This window comes from Equus przewalskii, chromosome 6, assembly GCF_037783145.1.
Source record: "Equus przewalskii isolate Varuska chromosome 6, EquPr2, whole genome shotgun sequence".
Taxonomy (NCBI): Eukaryota; Metazoa; Chordata; class Mammalia; order Perissodactyla; family Equidae; genus Equus; species Equus przewalskii.
Genome location: NC_091836.1, coordinates 80,079,309 through 80,101,568, shown reverse-complemented (window position 1 = coordinate 80,101,568; position 22,260 = coordinate 80,079,309). Strand labels below are relative to the sequence as shown.

The 22,260-nt window shown below is 43.5% G+C and overlaps 1 protein-coding gene across 1 annotated transcript in view; it reads right to left on the bottom strand.

Annotated features, from left to right (window-relative positions):
* Window positions 1-7,955: 7,955 nt before the first annotated feature.
* The window catches only part of CTR9 (CTR9 homolog, Paf1/RNA polymerase II complex component), a 28,709-nt gene continuing 14,404 nt past the window's right edge, over window positions 7,956-22,260 (bottom strand). Inside the window, exons 8-25 of the mRNA XM_008542457.2 lie at window positions 21,025-21,132; window positions 20,675-20,911; window positions 20,141-20,230; window positions 19,901-20,029; window positions 19,607-19,790; window positions 18,342-18,430; window positions 17,673-17,858; window positions 17,495-17,582; window positions 17,168-17,316; window positions 15,469-15,585; window positions 15,166-15,311; window positions 14,374-14,445; window positions 13,704-13,839; window positions 13,405-13,551; window positions 12,816-12,973; window positions 11,684-11,780; window positions 11,354-11,466; window positions 7,956-9,026 (exon numbers count right to left, since the gene is read on the bottom strand). Coding sequence (XP_008540679.1) covers window positions 8,600-9,026; window positions 11,354-11,466; window positions 11,684-11,780; window positions 12,816-12,973; window positions 13,405-13,551; window positions 13,704-13,839; window positions 14,374-14,445; window positions 15,166-15,311; window positions 15,469-15,585; window positions 17,168-17,316; window positions 17,495-17,582; window positions 17,673-17,858; window positions 18,342-18,430; window positions 19,607-19,790; window positions 19,901-20,029; window positions 20,141-20,230; window positions 20,675-20,911; window positions 21,025-21,132 — 2,673 coding nt within the window. The 3' untranslated portion in view covers window positions 7,956-8,599. The remainder of the gene's footprint in view (window positions 9,027-11,353; window positions 11,467-11,683; window positions 11,781-12,815; window positions 12,974-13,404; window positions 13,552-13,703; window positions 13,840-14,373; window positions 14,446-15,165; window positions 15,312-15,468; window positions 15,586-17,167; window positions 17,317-17,494; window positions 17,583-17,672; window positions 17,859-18,341; window positions 18,431-19,606; window positions 19,791-19,900; window positions 20,030-20,140; window positions 20,231-20,674; window positions 20,912-21,024; window positions 21,133-22,260) is intronic.

The window sequence follows — 22,260 nt, the reverse complement described above, 5'->3', positions numbered from 1 at the left end:
CACCTCCCTGGTGTACTCACTTTCCCACTCTTCAAAATAACGATTTCACATCTTCTGCTCTTTCCCTGAGCCTTTCTGACTCTTCCCTACCCCTTCCCGTCTCTCCACACCCCAGCCCCAGCTGGTGAAATTGCCTTGTCAGGCCTTTCAGCCCCAGTGAAAAAAAAATGGTGGATGTTCCCTCAGCAAGGTCGCATTTGTAATGATATACAACCTAGCTACTCAAAGTGTAGTCTTTGGACCAGTGTCATTTGGGAGTTTGCTAGAAATGCAACATATCTGGTCTCACTCCAGACTTACTGGATCAGAATCCCCAGGTGACTCATTAGCCCATTAAAGTTTGATGAGCCCTGACACACAATCTGAGACAGGCCCCCTTGCTGACAACCAAGGATTGTCCTGCCTCCTCAGCCACAGTGGCCTGGGACTCAGCTTCTACTTCACTGAGAAGCAATTCTGGGCTGCCATGTCTTCCTACCATCAAAACTACTGACCTGCCAACAATTGCCCTGATGCAGGACTCCTCTCCTTTTAAAAAGCCATGGATGAAAGGTCCCAGCTCCTTCCAGAGGCCAAACTCTCTCCCCCTTCTTAGACCCCATTCCATGGGGCCAAGCGACTGTAGGGCACTTGCTGTCCCCATTGCAGGGAACAGGGAGCCACAGGCCACAGCACAACAGTCATTGGGAGCACACTGCCAGCTCGTGTGACAACTGGGAGCTTCAGAGCTGCCTTGAAGAGGCGTTTTGGACAAGGTCAGCTGTGTAAGGTGAGATTCCAGCAGGGCGAGTCCCTGAGTCTTCCTGAAGGATGAGAAGGGTGGAAATCTGAGTTCTGAGACTTCTGTGAACCATGAAAAAGAAGGATGAGCGTGGTTCCAATGCCAGAGAGTTCAGACTAGACCAACAAGGGGTTGCAGGCTACTGAAGCGAAGTTTTAACATCCACTAAACCAGGCCCAGCATCTGTCCCTCACTTAATTGCTCGTGTCAAGGAATATGGTGGTGCTCCCTTCTCCCACCTCCTTGGCCCAAGAGTGCTCCTTCACACTGCTTCAGCAGCCACCCCAAGCCGGAAGCAACAGGAGGAGAGATAAATGTGGAGCATGTCTGCACACAGGCAGGAGCACACATACCGGCCAGGACAATCAGACGGCGGGCTGAGGCAGGAAATGAAGTCTCCACTTCTTTCCAGTTAAGGAAATTGGAGCACCAGCTCCCATTGGAGAAATCAAAGCAGCATTGTTTCTGAGAACAAAACAGTCCAGGAAAGAACAAAGGTTTTGGCACTGATCCCTCTCGGGAGAAGGTGCTATCAGAGACACTCCACCCCATTTAGATAAGCCCAGCCTGTCTGGGACTGAAGACCACTTACAAGTTCATTTCTTGGGATCAAGCTCAAGAGGGGTGATCTTTCAGTAGTTCGACCAATACTCGGTGCCTTCACAATTGTCAAAATGAGAACGAAATCTGGTGAGTAATATGAACGGTTCCTAGGGGCCGGCCCGGTGGCATAGTGGTTAAGTTCGTGTGCTCCGCTTCAGCGGCTTGGGGTTCGTAGGTTCAGATCCCGGGCATGGACCTAAACACCACTCATCAAGCCATGCTGTGGTGGCGTCCCATATACAAAGTAGAGGAAGATTGCCACAGATGTTAGCTCAGGGCCAATCTTCCTCACACAAAAAAAGAGTGGTTTCTGAGAAACAGCAACCTTACAACTGATAGCCTCATGGAGAGTCTGGCAGTGTACCTGCTAATGGCCACCGTGTCTGTGAAGGGGCACACACACTCAGACCAAATGGCTGCCATTGACAGCCCAAGCATAATCATGACTTCAACAAAATGAATTTGCTAAAAGCCACTATAGGAGACAAGAATGGAGCTACCAGGGCCCTCAGAGCAGAGTCCAACCCCTTCCTGCAACTTCCATTTTTAGGGAGGAAATTCGGTTTTCAGAACAAATATTAATTAGCACTTGGTTCTTGCCAAGTCTTATGCTTGGCCCTTGGGAAAGGGATCAAAAATACATAATCCTTGTCCTCGAGTTCACTGTCTGTGGGGATCTGTGAATAGATCATTTCAATCAACAGTCTGGGGTCACGGGGGCAGAGGTGAGGAGCCTGCCATGCCTCACTTTCTGTAGGTGCACACAGCCATAACCAATGTTCCGACTATGACCCTCTGTCATCATGAGAGGGATAAGTACCTCCCTCAGAAGTATGCTCTGTGGGAATGGAGAGCAGTGCAACTGAGAAAGGGCACACGGGAAGCCTCTGGTAGGGGGAGAGGGGTTATATTATTTTCATATTTATCACATCACATATTCTTCTGTGTGCATAATAGAAAGAATGAATAAAGCTGAGTCTTTGACAATACTGAGTCGTCGTCTTTTTCTTTTGCTGAGGAAGATTGCCCTGAGCTAACATCTGTGCCAATTTTTCCCTATTTTGTATATGGGATGCTGCCACAGCTTGATGAGCAGTGTGTAGGTCCACGCCCAGGATCCAAACCCACAAACCTTGGGCCACCGAAGTGGAGTGTGCAAACATAACCACTATGTCACCAGGCTGGCCCCAATACTGAGTCTTCTGATTGAACTGTGCCTTCCTTTCCACAACCCCCTAGATGTCCAGTACAGGATACAATAATCTTTCCTTTTTGTTAAATTGGTTTGAAACAGTGTTTTCTGTGATTTGCCACCAAAAGCATCCTAATTGCAATAAGGCTATAGATATAGCATTTTCCTAACTTACTGGCTATGGAATTCTTATTTAAGGAGTGTCTTTTGGGACTAGTGTTTCATGGAAAATACTCTGGGGAACACACTGAAATAGAGATCTATTTAGGAGAAAGAATTGACAAGGAGGTGAATTCACAAATTTAGTGACTTATGAATGAGACACTTGAAAATCCAGCCCCAGGATCTCGCACCTGCTCCGTGGTCGGCTCACTACTTAGCTGTGGACTGCTTCAACAAATACAGATTTGCCCCCGGAGTGTCGTAATAGTGGCAGACTAGAATCGATCAGCTATGTCAAAAAAAATGCATGAAGAGTTGAGATATTTTCCAAAAGTTAGTGTTTTCAAGATGAAAAATGTTGTAAAAACATTTTTGCTGTAGTAAGCAGAATAAAGAAAAGCAAAAAGCAAGTGCAAATATATATATTTCACAAGCAAAAAACAAAATTTATCTCTATTTATGAAAAAATTAGGCCTGGAAACAGCAGACATGGTTTCCAATTACTTGAAACAGAAAGCCCTCAAGTTACTAAAGCAGTTGAGGCGACTAGACAGTCTGTTTAAAAAGTTCCACTGACCCTGGAACGTGTAACTTAAAAGGATCTCAAACAACCTTATTTTACAGATAGAGAGACTGCAGCTGAAAAGTGAAGAATTGAATCGGGCTAGAGACCAGGGCAGCCTTCCTGTCACCAGCGCCTGATGCAAAGTGAGACTGATGACAGACTGCAGTCTGTTGATTTGCTCCACCCGAATCAGAGGACGCACCGAGATCTGGACAAACTTGGTGTGCGTGTAGCCTATACCCGTGTCTGTGTTCCTGATGCCATACGCAGGCGTCACGAGTGCCCTGTCCTGGTGGGGGTACCTGCACACCCAAAAGACCAGAGCATCAGAAATCACCACTAGGAAAAAGGCGCCCTGGCCTAGGCTCCAAATTCGAGCTTTAAGAGCTGACACGAGTCTCCTTTCAAAGGTCTTTCTTGCGTCTATTGGCTGCTTACTCTCTCAGGGAAGAAACTGTTCGTCAGTGGAATCAAAACAAGGGATACTTAAAAAGCTCCAGGAAAGTCATATTTCCTGGAGATGGAAAATATTTTTCTCAAAGGGAACTGGGAAGAGGCAAGAATTTTTAAAAGGATGACCTATGAAAGAGGAACGGAGCCAGAACACGGTAAGTCTAGGCGCGGGTCAGTGAGCTTGGTGAACAGGGCCAGACATTCAGAACCGACGCCATCCTGGGGAGGCCTTTACTGGGAGTTCATCACATGGTCGCCCCTGGCCCTGCCTTCCTAATCCTCGTGACAATCCTGTGAGGTAGGTACGTACGTATAGTCTTCTGCTATAATGGAATAGTTGCCCACTTAGGAAACCTCATGTGATAAAAATAGTAATTTCAGCAGAGGATGTGGTTTAGTTCCAGAGTCAGAATAACAAGGTGGTTTTTCTTCCCTAACTTTAAGCAAAATTTATTCTAAAATTTAATAGCTCTAATTATGGTTGTGGTACTTGGTCTAATTCTGAATTAACATCAAAGCCAATGCAAATCATCTTCTCTAATTGTGACAGATCCAAGAGAGGCTTTCAAAGCTTACAGTGGAGGAGAAATGGCTTGTTTGAGACGAGGAAAGAGGCGGAACAAGGGAAGTAACTTGCCTGAGGTCACATGGCTTGTCAGTGTCACAGGGCAAGATTCCATTCCAGGACTCCCGGATTCCAGCATCTCTGCTCCTAACCAGCCAATCCTTGCTGTCTTCTCCTGCTGGCACCGACTCCGCTAAGAAACAGAAGGTTCAAGATGGCGACACAGGAAGATCCTGAACTCGCCTCCCCCACAGACACACTGAATCTACAGCTGCATATGGAGCAATTTCCTCTCAAAAAAACCCTAAAATCTAGTGGAAAGACTCCTTCGTATTAGGGAAATGAGAAAACAAAAAACAAAAAAACATTGATGCGAGTAGGAAAGGCTGAGATAGTCTCACCATAACCCGCCCTCCCCCCCAGCCACACACAGTGACCCATAGCCCGAGTGAACTTAAAACCCAGAGCTTCTCCCTGAGGAGCGAAAGGTTTGTACTCCACATCGGGCACCCCAGCTTTTAAGACCTGCACCTGAGAGATGAGCCCCCAACACATCCAGCTTTGAAAAGCAACAGGGCTTGGGCCCAGAAGACCCACAGGGCTGGAGAAACATCGCTCAAAGGACTCGCTCACCCCGGGGGCCCAGTGCAGAAGCAGCCCTTGGAAAGTGCCCGACTTTCCGTGCTGGAGGCTCATTCCTAGTTTTCAGGCCTCGGTCTCCAGGGCCCGGAGCTGGTGAGCGCCATCTTCACGCTCTCCCTAGGTATTGCTAGAGCCTGCGCCCCCCTCATTTCTTTTTTTTTTTTTTTTGACTCTAGAAGTTTTTCCCCGCAGCGGGCACCATTTTCCTGCTCTCTGTCTTGCTAAAGCTGGTGGGCACCGGCTTTTCCTGTCTTTGCTTTTCTCGGCGATGCCATCTTTGCGCCCCGCCCCCGCCTCCCCCCAGCCACGCCATCTTCCGCTCTCCTACTGCGCTCAAAGCGCCACTGTCTCCTGGAAGGGAGTTTCTACATGCATCTGGTGTTCTGGATTTTACCCGTGGTGACCCAGTTTTGGTGGCTACAGCCCAGGGGAAGTCCCTTGATCGCCAGGCTCTGAAGGCCAGAGGGGCTTGCTTTCCTGGGTCCCATGGGACTGTGACAAACGGAGAGACAGTTCTCAGCAGGCGACACCCCCAGGGCACTGCACAGATAGAGACTGAAACACCCCCCCATCTTTCTGGGAAAGAGGCCTATGCGCATGTCCAGGAGCTTTGGCCTGGGGGAGGCTTCTGGTCTGGCCCCTTCCAGGGACCTAGGGAGTGCTCTCTCAGGGAATGGAGGGCGTGGACTCAGTCTGCGTTCTCTGCCTGGCTCCAGCTCACTGGTATCTCCTACAGCTGCCACCCTCAAGGCACAGCAAGAGGCCACAGACCCAGGAACTCAGTCTTTCTGGGAAAGAGGGCTATTACCTTATCATCGCAGCTGCTGCCTGAGGGTCTGGCTTCCAATCAGCCTGAATCTAGGTGCTGACTTCAATCCTCCCCTTTGGGACACTGACCGGTCTTGGCACACCCTCAGCTACTGGAAACTATTAAAAATAAAACAGGCTGCTTGGACAATCACAAAGGTTTGAGACACAACCGAGAGCTAGGGCAGGGTTGAACTAATTGCTTCATTCGTCACCACACAGTTAACAATTTTCTTTTTCCTGTGATAAGAACTTTTAAGATCTACTTTGTTGGGCAACTTTCAGATATGCGCTACAGTGTTATGAAGTACAGTTGCCATGCTGTACATTACAGCCCCATGACTTATTTCATAACTGAAAGTTGGTACCTTTTGACTCCCTTCACTATTTTGCCCAACCCCTCCTTACCTCTGGCAACCACCAATCTATTCTCTGTATCTATAAGCTTGTTTTGTTTTCTTTAGATTTCACATAGAAGTGAGATCATACAGTATTTGTCTTTTTCTGTCTTATTTCACTTAACATAATGCCCTCAAGCTCCATCCATGTTGTTGCAAATGGCAACATTTCATTTTCTTATGGCTGAATCATGTTCCAGGGTGTGTGTATCACATTTTCTTTATCCATTCATACATCGATGGACACTTGTTTCCATATCTTGGCTATTGTAAATAATGCTGCAATGAACATAGGGGTGCATATATATTTTTTTGAGTTAGTGTTTTTGTTTGCTTCTGATAAATACCCAGGAGTGGAATTGCTGGATCATATGGTAGTTCTATTTTTAATTTTTAGAGAACTCTCCATATTGTTTTCCATTTTTGTAACTATATCTGGTGATGAATATGAACTAGATTTAAGGTGGTGATCATTTTGCAATATATACAAATATCAAATCATTCTGTTGTACATCTGAAACTGGTAAATGTTAATTACACCTCAAAAACAAAAAAAAGGAAGGCCGATCCTGACGTGCTGGCTCCAGGACAACAGAGCTGCTCTGAGCTCCCGAGGGCAGCGGAGCCAAGCAACAGGCCAGTCAGATCCCCTTTGTCAGAAGGGCCTGGCCCTTCTCAGTGGGGCATTCCTCACTCCTTGGTCATTTCTGTTATCTCCAGGCTCCAACTGTGGCCAGAGGGCAGCTGTGCATGAAGAAACCGCACAGCGGCTTCTGACGTGAGCAAGGTGGCCAGGGGAGAAGATTGCTATTCTGCTAATCTGAGGGCACACCCAGGAGACACAGCCACAGGAAGGTGGAACTGACTCCAAAATTGCAATTGAGGACACGTACATAAAAGCGCCTCTGTAGCCACCCCCGAAGCCAGCAGTGAAACACCAGAGAAGTCTCTGTCCACGTGAGGTTAGGTCCTTCCGTGCACAGCTCTCGGTGGGGCCATCTACCAACGGCCTTTGTTTAGTTACTGCTTAGAGTTAAGTGGGTGAATAGTTGGAAAACCCTTAGGAGTTTTGTCCTTTGGGGATTAACTAACCCCCTCGAGTTCTATGTGCCATAGTGGGAAAGCAGGGAGAGGGGAGAGAAGGCGTGGGCTCTAGTGTGAACCTCACCGTTACCAGCTCCGTGAGCTCCTGAAGCTCAGGCTCATGGCCTTTCAAAGGCGGATGTCTGCCTCGCCTCCTTTACAGTGACACGAGTCCTACTCCCATCGCCTACGACACCCTCCTTTAACGCTCCATTTGGCTCATCCTTTGAGTCGTTTCAGGTATCCGTCCTTCAGGAAACCTTCCCTTGACTTCATCCTCCCTTGTGCTCCCACAACCCGCGCAAACACTGCCCCATTTTTCACGCCAGATGGACAATGAACTTACCTTCTCCACTAGATTTTGAGGAAAGACATTCTTTCGGCATTCTCATCGCCTGATACAATGCATTTAACACTTACTGACTATATTAATTACAGCTTTTTCACAAACTGTACAGGGCCACATAAAAGTATTACTCAAATTGTTAATCACTGAATTATTGAAAAGGAAAATCATACTAGTCACTTAGTTTCCTTGCATCTTTAAAAAAACCTCCACAAATACAATTACAAAAGTTTTGGGTAAACAACCTTTGGCTTAATTCATGGTCTTCCAAATATTTACATAGTTTATTTATGCTAAATTTTCATATACAAATGTACTGAGCAAAAAAAAAAAAAAAATGACAAAGTTACCCATAAAAGTTGGTAAAAGAATTTTATTATGTGGCTTCGGTAGGTCTTTGCATTCTACTAGCAGAGGAGCATTTTCCACACCTTCCTCAGCCTAACAAGTTCTCCACTTGTGATTTTACCGACGCGGCTGCAGTGTCACACTACTGAGAAAGCTTCCTTTTGTTTGTACTTTGGTGCAATTATACAGGTAGATACCTCTTCCTCCAGAAAATAAAAATATTTTCCATCTAAGCTTAAAATGGAACAAAGACATTACTACCAAGTTTCTTGCACAAACTGGTAAAAGATTGCAATAAAAAGCAAAACAGTACGCTGCCTAACATACAGAGAAGATGAGATGGCCACAGTTTCAGTCAAACCTTTGTAGGAATGCTTTAGCCTCGGGGGTTATTTCCACTGCAATTTTCACATGTGACAGGCGGAATTGTACCATAATGAAGAATCGTCACACTCTTCATTTGCTCAAGAGACTCAAACGGACTCTAGCACAGGAGGGTCTCTTGGGGTTTAGTAATATACAAACCGATAGAAAAAAAAACTGCCTTAGGAAAAATTTCACAAATGTTTGACTAAACATCTGAAACGTTTTTATCACAGCTTTCATATATTAAAAAAGTTTCCTCCGAGATGAAGCTTATTTATGAAATAAAACCTAGTCGCTCTCATCTGACCCGTGTTCCGAGCCCCGATCCGAGGCCTCGTTGTTGGATCCCTCTGCTTCTGACTCATTTCCAGAGCCCCGAGCAGAACCCTCATTGTCAGAGCCTCTCTCCGAATCGCGATCGGACTCGGCACTTGGAGACGCGGGCCGAGAATCCACCTCCGACCCTCCGGAGCGGCTCCTCCCGGACTGCACAGACTCGTTGTCAGACTGTTCGGAACCCGAGGGCCTTCTCTTTCTGGACGGCTGGTCACTGTCTGAATCCTCATCTGACCGCTGTCTCCGGGGCCTCCGGGGACTGCCGGCCTCGCTGCCAGACTTGTTCTGGTTCTCCTCGGAATCGCTCTCCGAAGAGGCGTGCTTCTTCCGCCGCTCGCCCTCATCCGAGTCGCTGTTGCTGTTGGCGTTCCGGGGATGTCTGCAAAGAGGAGCACTGGTTAGACACCGCGATTCTGCCAACGGGGACGTTCACCAGCAGAGAACGTGCTTTTTAAAGGCTTTTAGTGTTCTATTTCTTGACCTGAGCGGTGTTTATAGAGGTGTTCATTCTGTAATGTTTGTGTACTTTTTCGTAAATGTGATATATTTCACAATAAAAAAGGATTAAAAGGAAAAAAGAATAAGACACTTTAGCTATAAGAGAATACAAGCTGTGCAGGAGAACTCTTAATGGGTTTTATCAGGCATCATTCGTCAGATGAAGCATTTCTCAATCTCATATATAAAGTTACGAAAAGGAAGGGATATGTTTATCTTTATAAACAAACTCAGAGCACAAGCGAAACCCAGGATCTCACTCGGCTGCAGAGACTGAAGAATTAGCCCTCTCCCAAGGCTGCTGCCCCGGACGCTTCCCTGTCCTGCTACCCTCTGTGCGGCCAGACACCTGAGGGGCCAGTCGCCATGGCGGCCCCGGACTCACCACTGCAGTCGCGCCCTCCACACGACCACACTTACGGCGGGAGGCCGGGCTGTCCGCCTTCTGCAGCTTGTTCACTTTGTCTCTACTGCTTGTCAGTCGATGGGGGAAAGGGAAGGGGACCTGTGCTTACACTTAGGATGGTGGTGGCGCCCAGGGACTCTTGGCCTCCTGGAGGCTCCCTTAACCACTGCGACAGCTGCTCACCCCCAGAGCTTTGGAGAGGAGGACGTACTCCTCCTCTGGCCTATTCCTCAGTTTTGGTTCCCATGACAGACACTCCAGGAAAGGAACATTAAATCCTACGGGGTTCAGTCTAAGAAGGGTGAGGGAGACGAAACCTACTGCTCTCCGCAGAAACAAAACACCCCTGCAGACTGAAGAAAGGCTTTTTGTGCTGAAATCGGAAAGAAGAAACTAGACACACATTACGTAACTCAGGTCACTCTGAGAGAATGTGAAGAGCGACTAAGAAGAGGACACTGTATATCCATTCTGTATACATACTAAGGGCCAGGGGCCCCCTGGGATCCAATTCACTCCATTCCGTTTGGTCCAATAAGCAAGTATTTCATGACAGTCAGGACAAAATGTAACTGATACAAATGGCTCAAATCAACTCGGCCTTGAGCTCAGGTATAGGTTTGGCAGCAGCCCAGCTTCTCACACTGGACCTTCCTGCCTACACATTTAACACTGCTCATTCTAAAAGCACACATTCCATTACTCCAATCGTGCATGTCGCTAACCAATGGACAAGCTAACACCGCACAAGGGCAAAACAGCACTTTAGGGAAAAGCAATCCCAATTTGTGTCAGCCAGTGTCTTCACAGGAAAGAGGACCCGCAAATCTTTACAGACAGTTCTCTCTAATCCCCACCTACGAGACCAGCTCACCACCAGCACCCTTCGCCCCCTCCACACGCTAACCTCTCAGCTCTCTGTCACCTAGGACCAACCAGGACTCTCTATTCTTCTAAGGCTCAACTCAAACAGCCTTTCTTTTACAAAAAACCTTTCTTACAACTCCTCCCAGCACCCCAACTCCAGATAAGCTGTGGTCCCTGGAGAGCAAGAGATGGAGAACTAAGAGGGAACACTTAGCCTGCTGTAATGGGCTTTGGTTCATCTGTTACTCGCCACTGCCTCTAGAGCATTAATTCCTTGGGGGCAGGTCTACGTTTTTCCTCTGTATCCTCAGCACTTAGCATGCTCTCTCATAGAATGGACGTTCAAATGTCTGGTGAATGAACGAATGAAACGATGGCCATCAGAAGAAGGTGATGGAGCCTAGTATTCAAGAGTTCTAGTCTAGGAATCCAAATGGGAGACACCTCGATCTTGAGAGGCAAGTTTAGGACATGTAAAATCAAATACTGCTTCCCCAGGAAGGCCGCAAGCTAAATTTAGTGGAGTACTGGACTAGCAGTCTAGGCTGAGTCCTCACGGGGCAGGGAGAGCTGAGTCACCACGGCCCAACAAGGCACAGAATGGTTAAGTGAGTCCCTGTCTCCACGTGACCAGAATCAGGCTACTTGTAATACTTGTAGTCAGTTGACAGTAGTGTAGCAAAACGATACATTTCATTTAGGAGGATGTCACCCAAGAAATTTCAGCTACTATCCATGAAGAAATGAGATTTCAAGTAGGTTTTCTTCTTTGAGGGACAAGCATGTGGCAGGACAAAATGACAGCATTAGAATAAGATGCGTGCTATGGTTTCTTCCAGCTTTAAGATTCTAAGAAGCTGGAGAGAGGACATTTTGGCACAGTGGCACTCTCCGTTGTCTTTCATTAGAAGAACAGACCAAGGGAAAACTCCTACCCTTCATCAGCAATTTTCAGTTTATCCTCATCTGAAGAATCGTCGCTCGATGATATTATGGCTTTGGATTTAATTTTTCCCTTCATTGAAGGAGGCAAACGTTCTGGCTTGGGCTAAAGAAGGCAGATCAAACATAACAGATTAGCCAAGACCCTCACGTTAGGACAGCGTGTTAAACTGGGTTTGCTCTGTAATGATACAATCAAACAGCAACGAATAAACCCCAAGAACAAGCATCTGTGCTTGAAGAAGCTGCCGGGAAAGCATGTATTCCAGCGCGCTGCCGGCGTTTATGCCTACGGGGGTAGAAAACCAGTGTTATAAACTTACAGCCTTCTTCTTCTCTGCCTTTGGCGGACGGCGCTTTTTCGGTTTGGGGCCATTTTCAGTATCATCATCATCAGATCCTTCTTCTCCCTTCGGAGGCCTTAAAAAGTGAACCCCAAGAGAAAGCTTGTCAAGATTCGCTTGTGCCTGTAAAGTCTAAGACTACTCTGTCACCAAAACATCATTCATTCCAAACCCCCTTCTCCGCGAGTGCTGTCCTCAAGCAGACTGCACACTCCTCCAGGGCAGGGCCACAACTCACTCTTACTGGCCGTGGCTCAGGAGTCTGCAAAACCACATACTTAATGCAGCGTCCGCCAACTAGTTCCGTCACTGTTGCGCCCTCTTATTCACCTAAACTCAGCCTGACTCTCACACTTGGTGGAGTGACAGGGGATGTGAGAAAAGACCCAGGTCCCAGCCCTCAAGGTCTTCCCCTCCTCTTGCTTTCTTCCTGATTACTCATTCCAGGCCTGCTAAAGTCCTCTCACAGCTTCGATTCCACAGCTCTGTGTTTGAATGAATTCATTAGGTTCTTTCCCAAGTAGAGCCAGCCAAGGGCTGGGAAGAACGGGGCTAGTTAGACAGCGGACTGGGGGTTCCTGGAGAGGAAAGCGCTATGAGACAGGAAGAGTGTAGGCGCAGTGCCAGGTGAGAGATGGGAAGGGCACCACTCATCTCAGCCGTGGGTGGCTAGGAGGGTTAAATGGCCCTTCTTTCACATTAACTCACATTTTAGTCATCTGGCAAAACCACGAGGTGGGCATCACTATTACCATTTTATGGAGGGGAAACTGAGGCTCAGCAACTTTTCTATGATTGCATATGGACAGTTAGTGTGGACATACGAGGTTTTCTCATTCCAAATTGCATATGTTTTGCAAAAGACACAAGAAAGGCAATTATGACTAACTCGGAGCCCTCAGAAGGAAGCTGCGGAGATTCCCACTACTCAGGGCCTTCTGCAGTGGGGTCTAAGGATTACAGCAGGAAGTAAGGGGACCAAAGGCTTCACTGCCTGAGAAGAGCAAGTGATTACCAGGTGTTCACAAATTCTAACAGCAGAAAGATCCAGCAGGTGAAAGGTCTTCTGCCCCCTTTATCAGGTTATGTCAAACACACTGACGGTTAATACCTTCTCCGCTTCTTCTTCTTTCTCTCCCCACCCTCCTCTTCTTCGCCTTCTTGTTCACTACCACTGCCCTTTCTTCTCTTCTTCTTTTTGGATATAGGCAGGTCGTCCTCGGTGTCATCATTGACAAATTCATCAAACTCTCCTCCCTTCTTAGAACGCTGAAATCCAAACGAGACCACAGTCAGTTCTTTGCTGGCTGGTGGAATGTGGCCAGAATGCAATGGGACGGAAAGAGGCCATATCCTACCAATCATCTGACAAACAAAGGATCTTTTCCCAAGTGACAAGGAAGAGGTATTTGGTGAGGCCCGTATTTTAAAGACTTCTAATTGGGATGAGTGTCTCAAATGGCAAAAAACATCAACTACTTAGGTCGCTACCACGTATAATGTTCTGAGCTAACACTGGAATGTATTTCTAAATACTGGATGCCATTTACAGCATTCTCTGTGTTGGAAGACTATCCCTTAGTAAAGGAGGAAGTCAAAGCTAAGGACTAAGTACTGAGAGAATATAACCAACTGTCTTCATTTCTGAAGGTCACAAGTAGGGACTGGCGCCCTGAGTGTTAGCAGCGGTCCTGTCTTACCCGTCCACCACCTCCGCCTCTTTTCTTTTCTTTTGTTGCTTCAGTCTCTCCAGTAAACATAAGAATATTTTTGGTCTTCTCTACGTACTGAGCCCTCTGTTCCAAAAGTTTCTTTTGCTCTTCCTTTTCTCTGAGACGTTTCTCTTCCTATGAGGAAAAAAGAGTAGAAAAAACATCATCAAAATGTTCTTATGATAAAAACGATCATGGCTACCATCAGAAGGACTTTGTTTTTAACATACAAAGTATACGTATGTACACAATTCTTTATTCAGTATAACTGAAAGTACAATACATACCTGTTCTTTAAGAAGCTTCTGCCTTAACAGTTCCTTTTCTTGCTCTTGTTTGGCCCTCAACTCCCTTTCTTCCTCGTCCTGTTTGCGTGCCCGAGCCACATGGTACTGGGCCTGGCTCAGTAAGTCAGAGCATTGCCTAGAACAGTTCAAATTTAGAGAAACATGAATGCAACTAGTCTACTTTCTGTTCAAAAACTCAGAGCTTGTTTTCCTTCCACAAATTAAAAAGTCTGAAGCAGGATCATTAATTGATATCTATGAGTCTTAACTAGCAAAATTAGCTTCTCACAAGCCATTCTGTCAACTATGTTAAGTTTCTAAATTAAAAACATCTGCTCAAAGCACAGTTAAAAGATTTCCAATATTATCTTCATATGTGACTCAAAGAGCCAGGAATCATATCTTGATTCTGGTGAAACGGCTGATGTTACTGAAATAGATAGAGAAGTATTTTCCCACACAACTTAATACTTGTATTAACTCAATTTTGACATATTCCCAGAAAAGACTCTTAGGAAAAAGCCTTGGTCCAGGCTGGGGAGTCCCAGAGAGGAGTGTGAAAGACTGACCCCTGGAAGGCCAGGAACCTGTCCACCACTGTGTCACTCTGTCAGCCCACATTGGTAACACTGCCTCACCCAAAGTCACCTTCCATAAACAGCAACATTACCTGGCTTCTGTAGCAGCGAGGGCCAAATCGAATCTCATTTTATCTCCCACTTTACTCAAGTAACTGAAGTATCTAAACGGAATGAGAATATCATTAAGAAAAGCAAAGTTATATTTAATGTTATCAGTAAATTCACAAATAACCAAAAATCAATTCAAGTGATGAATATTTACTAACCCCTAAATTTATTAAACACGTGAGCACAGAGGTTAGGGGGCTTAGGCCACGGAAGCACTTACAATCTATCAGGCAAGGCAAGAAAGGCTGAAATAAGAATTCAAATAAGGTTGGACCAAATCTGAAGAGATGTCAGGTTTTAATTTCACCACACACTTAATTACCAAATAAATACTAGAAAGTTACATAAATTTTGAGCTGTGTTGAATAAACTTATTCAATATACAGAGGAAAGGCCTTAATCTTAGCTCAGTGAAAATCAACATTCCATAAAGACACATTGATGTAACAAGTAAAACCAACATAAGTCGGGTCTAAAAATTTCAAGTGCGTAAAATGCCGGGTCATACTATTGTCAGATAAACGAAAAATCTAGGGCAAGTTTGCAAAGCTAGCTGGCCAGTGCTAGGGGTCAAGCTACAGGATCCAAATCTGGCAGGATTCTGGCTATGGTTTGGCGCCACCTGGTGGCAGCTGTCTGCTTTGGATTAAAAACTGCTGGAATGATGCTAATGGAGAATGATTCCCTTTAGAGGAAAGGGATTTTCAGCACCTTTTGAGACGTGGGTTTAAAGAAACAAAGCATTTCAAAGGTTGTTTCTACAAAATCTTTACCTATGTGCAAGCTCCAGTTCTTTCACAGCATTAAGTACTTCCTTCAGATTACTCTTTTCATCTTTCAGGACAGAGGTAGCTAATCTTTGTAGGACCAAGGCCACATTAAACATAAGAACTGTATCGCTGGGTGCCACATGTCTAGCCTATAAATAAAAAACAAAGCAAATCTTTCATGTGAGCTAATGACATGAAAAGGATTTTAGCCAACTGGAGTGTTAGGTATGCGAACATGCATAAAACAGAATAAAAAAATACCATGCAGAACAGAAATGAATGAGAATAACGAGTTCTCTTTTTTACCTTCAGCAAAGTTTGCTTGCATTCCTGTAACTTGCCACACTTGAAGAGGGCCCGGGCCAAATAGAGCACAACTTCAGTGTTCTGGTGCTTATAGAACTTTCTGAGGCAGTTTTCATACTATAATAAAAGAAGTTAATTAAAATAACATGGATTAAGTGATATTGTCATTTTGTAACAAAATTTCAGGTGATTTTAGAGTTATGTGAAAAGGTATTTCATCCTTTGGATGGTTAAATTCAAAGAATAATTTGAGAATGACTTTTGACATTCACCAGGATACATTTTCAAAACATAAAAATCTGATCATTAAGAAAAACTAGATACTCAAAATAGTTTTTCCATTTGAAATCTGGACCACCACTGAAAGGATACACAGATGGGAAGGCCTTTTCCTTTCTTTAGCAATACCATCTAAAATCAGCTTACTGACAACTTGTTAGAAGTCACACACCCAGCTCCTTCGGGTTATACTCTCTACCACCTTTCTTTAGGACTGGTGGAACCGACTGGCAATGAGCATAAGTCTCCCAGTTCTGGCTGTTAACTTTTTGGTAAAACCAATACAGCAATACTGGTGTTAATTTTACCATGAATATGTCACTTTTTGATCATGGAACATATCTTGTCACAGGTAAGATCTTTTTCATGGAAGATGGCTAGACAGTTTTCCCCTGAATATGCCTAGTAATTAATTTGCATTTTTAAAAGGCAATATTATCATTTTGCAGACCAGGAAGGCCTACCTCTGAGACTACCATATGCAATCTGGGTTCTGTAAGTCCTTGTGACTAGTGCCTTTCCAATGTTCTGAATATGATAACAATACCCATCATTCTTAAAAAAAGGTTAACCACTTCCCAGAGCCTGGCCTGCTCTTTTCTTCTACCTTTGGTAAGAAGCTTGTTTTTTCTCAGCATGATATTTCCCATAGTGCTTAAGAAACTTTTTTACTTTTTAATATCCTATAGATACCGAATATGACTCTATTTTTTTTTTTACGAAAACTAGGCCCTGAGCTAACATCTGCCACCAATCTCTCTCTTTAATGAGGAAGATTAGCCCTGAGCTAACTTCTGTGCCCAGGTCTGCGCCCAGCATCCAAACTGGTGAAGCCCAGGCTGCTGAAGCAGAGCACACAAACTTAACCGCTGTGTCCCACACCAGCCCGACTATGACTCTTCTACTTCAAGTTCACGCACTCAACAAACACGTAAAGCATAACAAAATCCTACAGTCATGAAAACTTATCCTGATGGAGTTTTTTCTTTTTCTTTAAAAAACGTCATTTAACCTTTCTGAAACTCAGTTCTCCCATCTGAGAAATAAGGTAAAACAACCAACCAAATACTAAATCCTACTATCTTCTGGGCACTCACTGATAGGCTGGGCATCTCAGTGCCAAGGACTTTCCACACTGGATCCTCACAAAATCCTGTACGAGTAAGGTACAATTATCTCCATCTGAGAAATAGTGAAAATGGCTCAGAGAGGATGCCCTGTGCCCAAGGCATGCAATTAGTGGTGGAACCAGGACTCCTCTGTCTGGACGCCAAAGGCTGGCCTTAACATTATACAATTATAAACCTCTGAATAGACACAGTATCACAAGAGATAGCACGCAGCTCCATGACAATGGTTAAGAAAACGTCTGCTCAACAATGAACATGATATAAAAATATCCTGAAAGATAAGACATTACCATCTGAACGGCACTGATATATTGCTTTTGTTCCACATAGATGTGTGCTAGGTTCAACCACACATCACTGATGTCTGCTGTGGCTTCTCTGACTTGGGCAAATACATCACGAGCTTCACGGAAATACCCCTTGTGGGCCAAAACAGCTCCTACAGTTATAAAAAGGTTCACATTTAGGAATTTTCTAATTGTAGCCAGGAAAACAGTAAAAGTCCTGTTTTAAAACAACTACTTTTAATACATTTAGAGAGAAATTCTGATCTACAAACATTCCTCCAAAAGCACGCATTGCACAAATCATTAGGGACATCCAAATCTTATAATCACCAATGCCGTTAGCAGCATACAGATTCTTTGCATCATTTCTGAGTACTTGTTTGTAGATAGCCAGAGCACGATCTTGATGACGCTTTTCCTATAAAAAGAAACAAATATTATTTAAAAAAAATTCCAACAAGAATCAAACAAATATAAGGTTTCTTTTAAAGAGACAAAAAGAAATTACCTTTTCTCGATCTCGGGTGGGCTGATGCAAAGTTTGGAGCCAGACGTTGCCAAGGGCCAGCATAGAATAAGTGTCACTCTGCGTAGATGGTTGTTTTAATATCCTCTCAAATTTCTTCTGTCCTGGACCCCATTCTTGTTTTGCCAAATGAAGATTACCAATCAAAGACCAAGCATCTGGATGGTCCTGAAACACACATATAAAGAGAAGCAAAATCTGTAATTTGGATTCAGAGAGCTCAACTGTCTTTCACCATTAGCTGATTACTGAGGTTTATAAGCTACATTTACAAGTGTTTTTCAAGCTGAGAGTTGTGATGGATTAGTGAGTTTTAAAACCAATTTAGTGTGTAGTTAGCAGCAGAATAAATGGAATACAGTAAAAATAGTACACATGGCAAGAGCATGTGATTTGCAAAACTTTCATTTCAGTTGTTTGTATACATATGTGTGTGTACTAGGCTATGATGTGAAATCTGTTTATTATTGTGGGCCACAATCAAAAAGTTTAGATGAATTCTATACTCTTTAGTATCTTTAATAAGTAAGTGAAAAAAATGGAAATGCCAAGATATTAGAAGTATAATAGCCACTAAAAAGGAAAAATTGATTTACTGGTGGGAAAAGGTGAAATAATTATTCTTCAAACCTAAGAGTCAATATTACCAACCTGATTAATCTGAAGAGCCTCCTTAAACCAATCTGAAGCCTCATAAAAGTTTCCTTTATCTCTAGCCATGGCTCCTAAGCGCAGATAGCCTGAAAATATACAGTTAAAAGTTTTTGTTTAAAATACTAGCTACAAAATAGGATGATAATTTTAAAGTCATACTTTTGAAACAATTGTTTTCTGTTAATACAATCACACAACAAACAGAAAAGTTCCACAGGTAAAAACACATCAAGTATCAATATAACTAATTAACAATCTGACAAGTTAAAGAGCAACTGTATCACCAACCAGCCTTACTATCTCAGATTCCTGTCTTCCACTCCATTCCCAACTCTAACACCCTGGTCCAAGTCCTCATCTCAAGCTAAGTTATTTAAAAAGCTTGGAGCTGTTCTGTTTCCAGTTTCTCTCTGATGCATAGCACTGTCAGTTACTTCTTCTCAAGAAGCTGCTTGTCATATGGCAAAATAGTGACAGCATGTACACCTAGGGATTACTAGTTAGAAAACCTGGGCTCTCACTGTGGCCCTTCCACTTAAATAATAATAAAAAAGTGCCACACAAGTGTAAGCTGTTATTTTATCTAAAAATGTCACTCTCCTCAAGAAAACAATAATAGCTTACTTCTGCCTACCAAATCACTTCGAATTCAGTCTGGCATTCAACTAAAATCTTATTAATTTTAAATCACTTTTGCCTCCATAACAGCAAGACAGGGGCCAAATTAATAGCTTCTGACTTGACCAGAGTCAAAACATCACAGCTTTAGGTTCTTTTAAAGGAAGTACAAGATATAAATTATTTTTAACTAAAACCTTTCCAATTTTACAATGTCTAGGTTGTAAAAACTCAAGGTAGGACATTGTTGGTAATAATCATTTCAAGGAAAAACACTGCTCTTTCTCATATTACAAACATGGCAAAAATGTTTATATGCAATCAAAGCAGGACCATGGCAATAGTAAATGCATCACCAAAGATGTTGAGGAGCTGTTAGAAGGCTAAGAAAGACAGCTGACCCACCGAAGACAGCCTAGGCTATGACATTGGTCCAACCCATCTCTAGTTGTTTTGGTTTCTTGCATAGATTTAAGTGAAGATGTATCTTTTTTTTTAAGGCCACATATTTGCCTTGAAGAAAAAGGGACATTATAACCTTCAAAATTTTTAATATTGGTTCTAAGAAAGATTTTCTTTTCAGGCTAAATTTTTGCTGCTGTTCTGGGAATTTTAATACATTAAAAAAAGCTTAAAATTCTTACAGTCAACATAATTAGGATGTTCCCGTAAGATGTTTTTATATAGTTTTTCTGCTTCATGGAATTCACACATTGCTTCATACAGCCTGGCTAAATTGTACGATGTTGTGACAGAAATGGCATTATAATAATGTTCGTCATGCTCAGCTTCTGCCTTTGCGCGATCCAATGACGCCAAAAAATATTTCTATGAGAAAGAAAAGAAAACTACATTGTTCAAAGACTTAGTTGATACACCTAAAAAAGTGTGCACTCAACTTAACAGTAAGAAAGAAGGGATTATTTCTATTTTCCTACCTTTGCCTCCCCTAGATTTCCAAGTCTAAAATGGAGGGCACCCACATTATTCAGAATCTCTGGCGGGACATCAGCCTGCACTTTCTCCTGAAGGATCCGTGTTGCTGTTCCGTAGGCTGAAAGGGCACCCTGTATTTTCATGGTGGACAGAATAAGGCATAAGTGAAAATGAGAGAGAGAACACTACATGGGCTTACAACAAACATACTAGGTAGGAGATGGAAAACATTGCTAAAATACCTGGATATCAGTCTGTTCTAAGATTTGTGCCAATTCAATCCAAGCTTCGACATCATCAGGATACTGCTCTGTGACCTTCTTCAAATGGCCCTGGGATAAAAGAGATCATTAAGCTATAGTGCTCCAACTACAGGCTGTCAACGTAAAAAGTGGTGGCTACTCTACTCAGTTTAATAAGTCAACGGTTTCTTTTCTTTTCTTCTTCTTTTTCTCTCCAAGGCCCCCAGTACATAGTTGTATATTCTAGTTGTGAGTGCCTCTGGTTGTGCTATGTGGGACGCTACCTCAGCCTGGCCTGAAAAGCCATGCCTTGTCTGCGCCCAGGATCCAAACCGGCGAAACCCTGGGCCACCGAAGCGGAGTGCGCAAACTTAACCACTTGGCCACAGGGCTGGCCACTGTTTGTTCTTTCAACTCGAACAAGCTCAGCTAACAAAACTGCTTCCATCATATCTCTAGCAGCAACAACAAGAAATGAGGAATGAGAGTCCAGGGAGAGCTCACAGAAAACAGCAAAGATTTTAAAAAATGTACCTTGGCAATATCTCGTTTTTCTTGATCTTCTGAGGCAGCATATAGAGAGCCAAGAATTTTCATAGTTTCATAATTATTAGGATAAGCTTTCAAAACTTTCTCAAAGCACTGAGAGGCATTTTCTTTGTCACCTCGATAAATATACATTTGTCCCAAACCAAAGAATGGCAGCACAAAGGAAGAGGAGGCAAACTGTGTGGCTTGATAGTAGTACTGGAAAGCCTGGTCATAATCTTCCTAAGAGATGAAAATGAAACGAGACCAACAATACAAACAAAAGATTGCAAAAGACTTCAAACACTGTGAAACCAAAGAACTAGACATCGAGAGAAGGCGCAAAATCATCCTACCTGCACGTGGAATGACCTAGCCAGCTGATAGCAGCTTTCCGCTTGCATCGCCTCCACTTCTGTGTTATGGAATGCATGCAGAGCCAAGTGCTGGACTTTGCTATAATCCTGAACAACGAAGACGTGAGAAGCAACTGAGTGAACTCAAACACTCTAATCGTCTCAATCATCAGGCTTCCTCAAATTTCATTTTAAAATCTGTTAATTGAATTAACAACAATAGTACTGTACCCAGAGTTACAAATCACTTTTCTCATTCCCTTTGCTGATCAATTCAAGGGAGATGGGAACTAATACATACCCAGTACTTTGCATCTGCCCAAATACATACGTTACTTCATTGAATCCCCACAACACTCCTTTGAGGCCTATTGTTGTGATGTGATTTTAGGTTTTCTAACCTAAGAGAGGTTAAGTCTCTTATTAGCAGTAAGGGTAGCAGTTATCCTCTACTGAGAACTACTATGTGCCAAGCACTATGCTACGGACAACACTTACATTACTTCTAATCTCAATCAAAAAACCTGCAAAGAGTGTCACTATCATTTTATTACTGGGGAAATAGAGGCTTAAAGAAGTGAAGTGTATTGTCTAGGGTGGAAAAGCTAGAATCCGAATTTAGGGTTTTTTCTGACACAAAGGAAATGTTCTACCATGAGGCAGCAAGTGCCAGCGCCTGGATGTGATTTCTGTTCTATTCGAATGCATGGGTCACCACTTTCCCATTTGACCTGACTTTAATTTGGATCACCCAGCTTATCTCCTGAGAGTCTCAGAGTCAGAGTTTACACAGCAGGGGTCGGAAACAACTTTCTGGTTTTAATAGGAACATATTATATTCACTTAACTAGAAATCTGGTCAGAAGTAGAGCTTTTGTTTGGTCAATGGCTAGTTTTGAGATTTTTTTTTACATTAAGAATAATAACGTGATTGCAGTTGAACAATAATGGAGTGTTTCCCATTAGATAAGTATTTAATACGCATATTACAGGTAATCCTACCTACCACCCCTCAAATCCTATAAAGTAGGTATTATTACCATTTTACAAGTGAGGAAATTAAAGCTTAGGAGTATTAATCTATTTGCCCAAAGCCACATAACTATATAATGGTGATGCCTGAATTTGAACCAGCTGATTCAAACTCCACACTTTTAGCTACGTTACACAGTCTTTTAGCTAAATTTACAAATTGTTCACTGGGATGAGGTAAGCATCAAATGTTGGGTTTGTTTT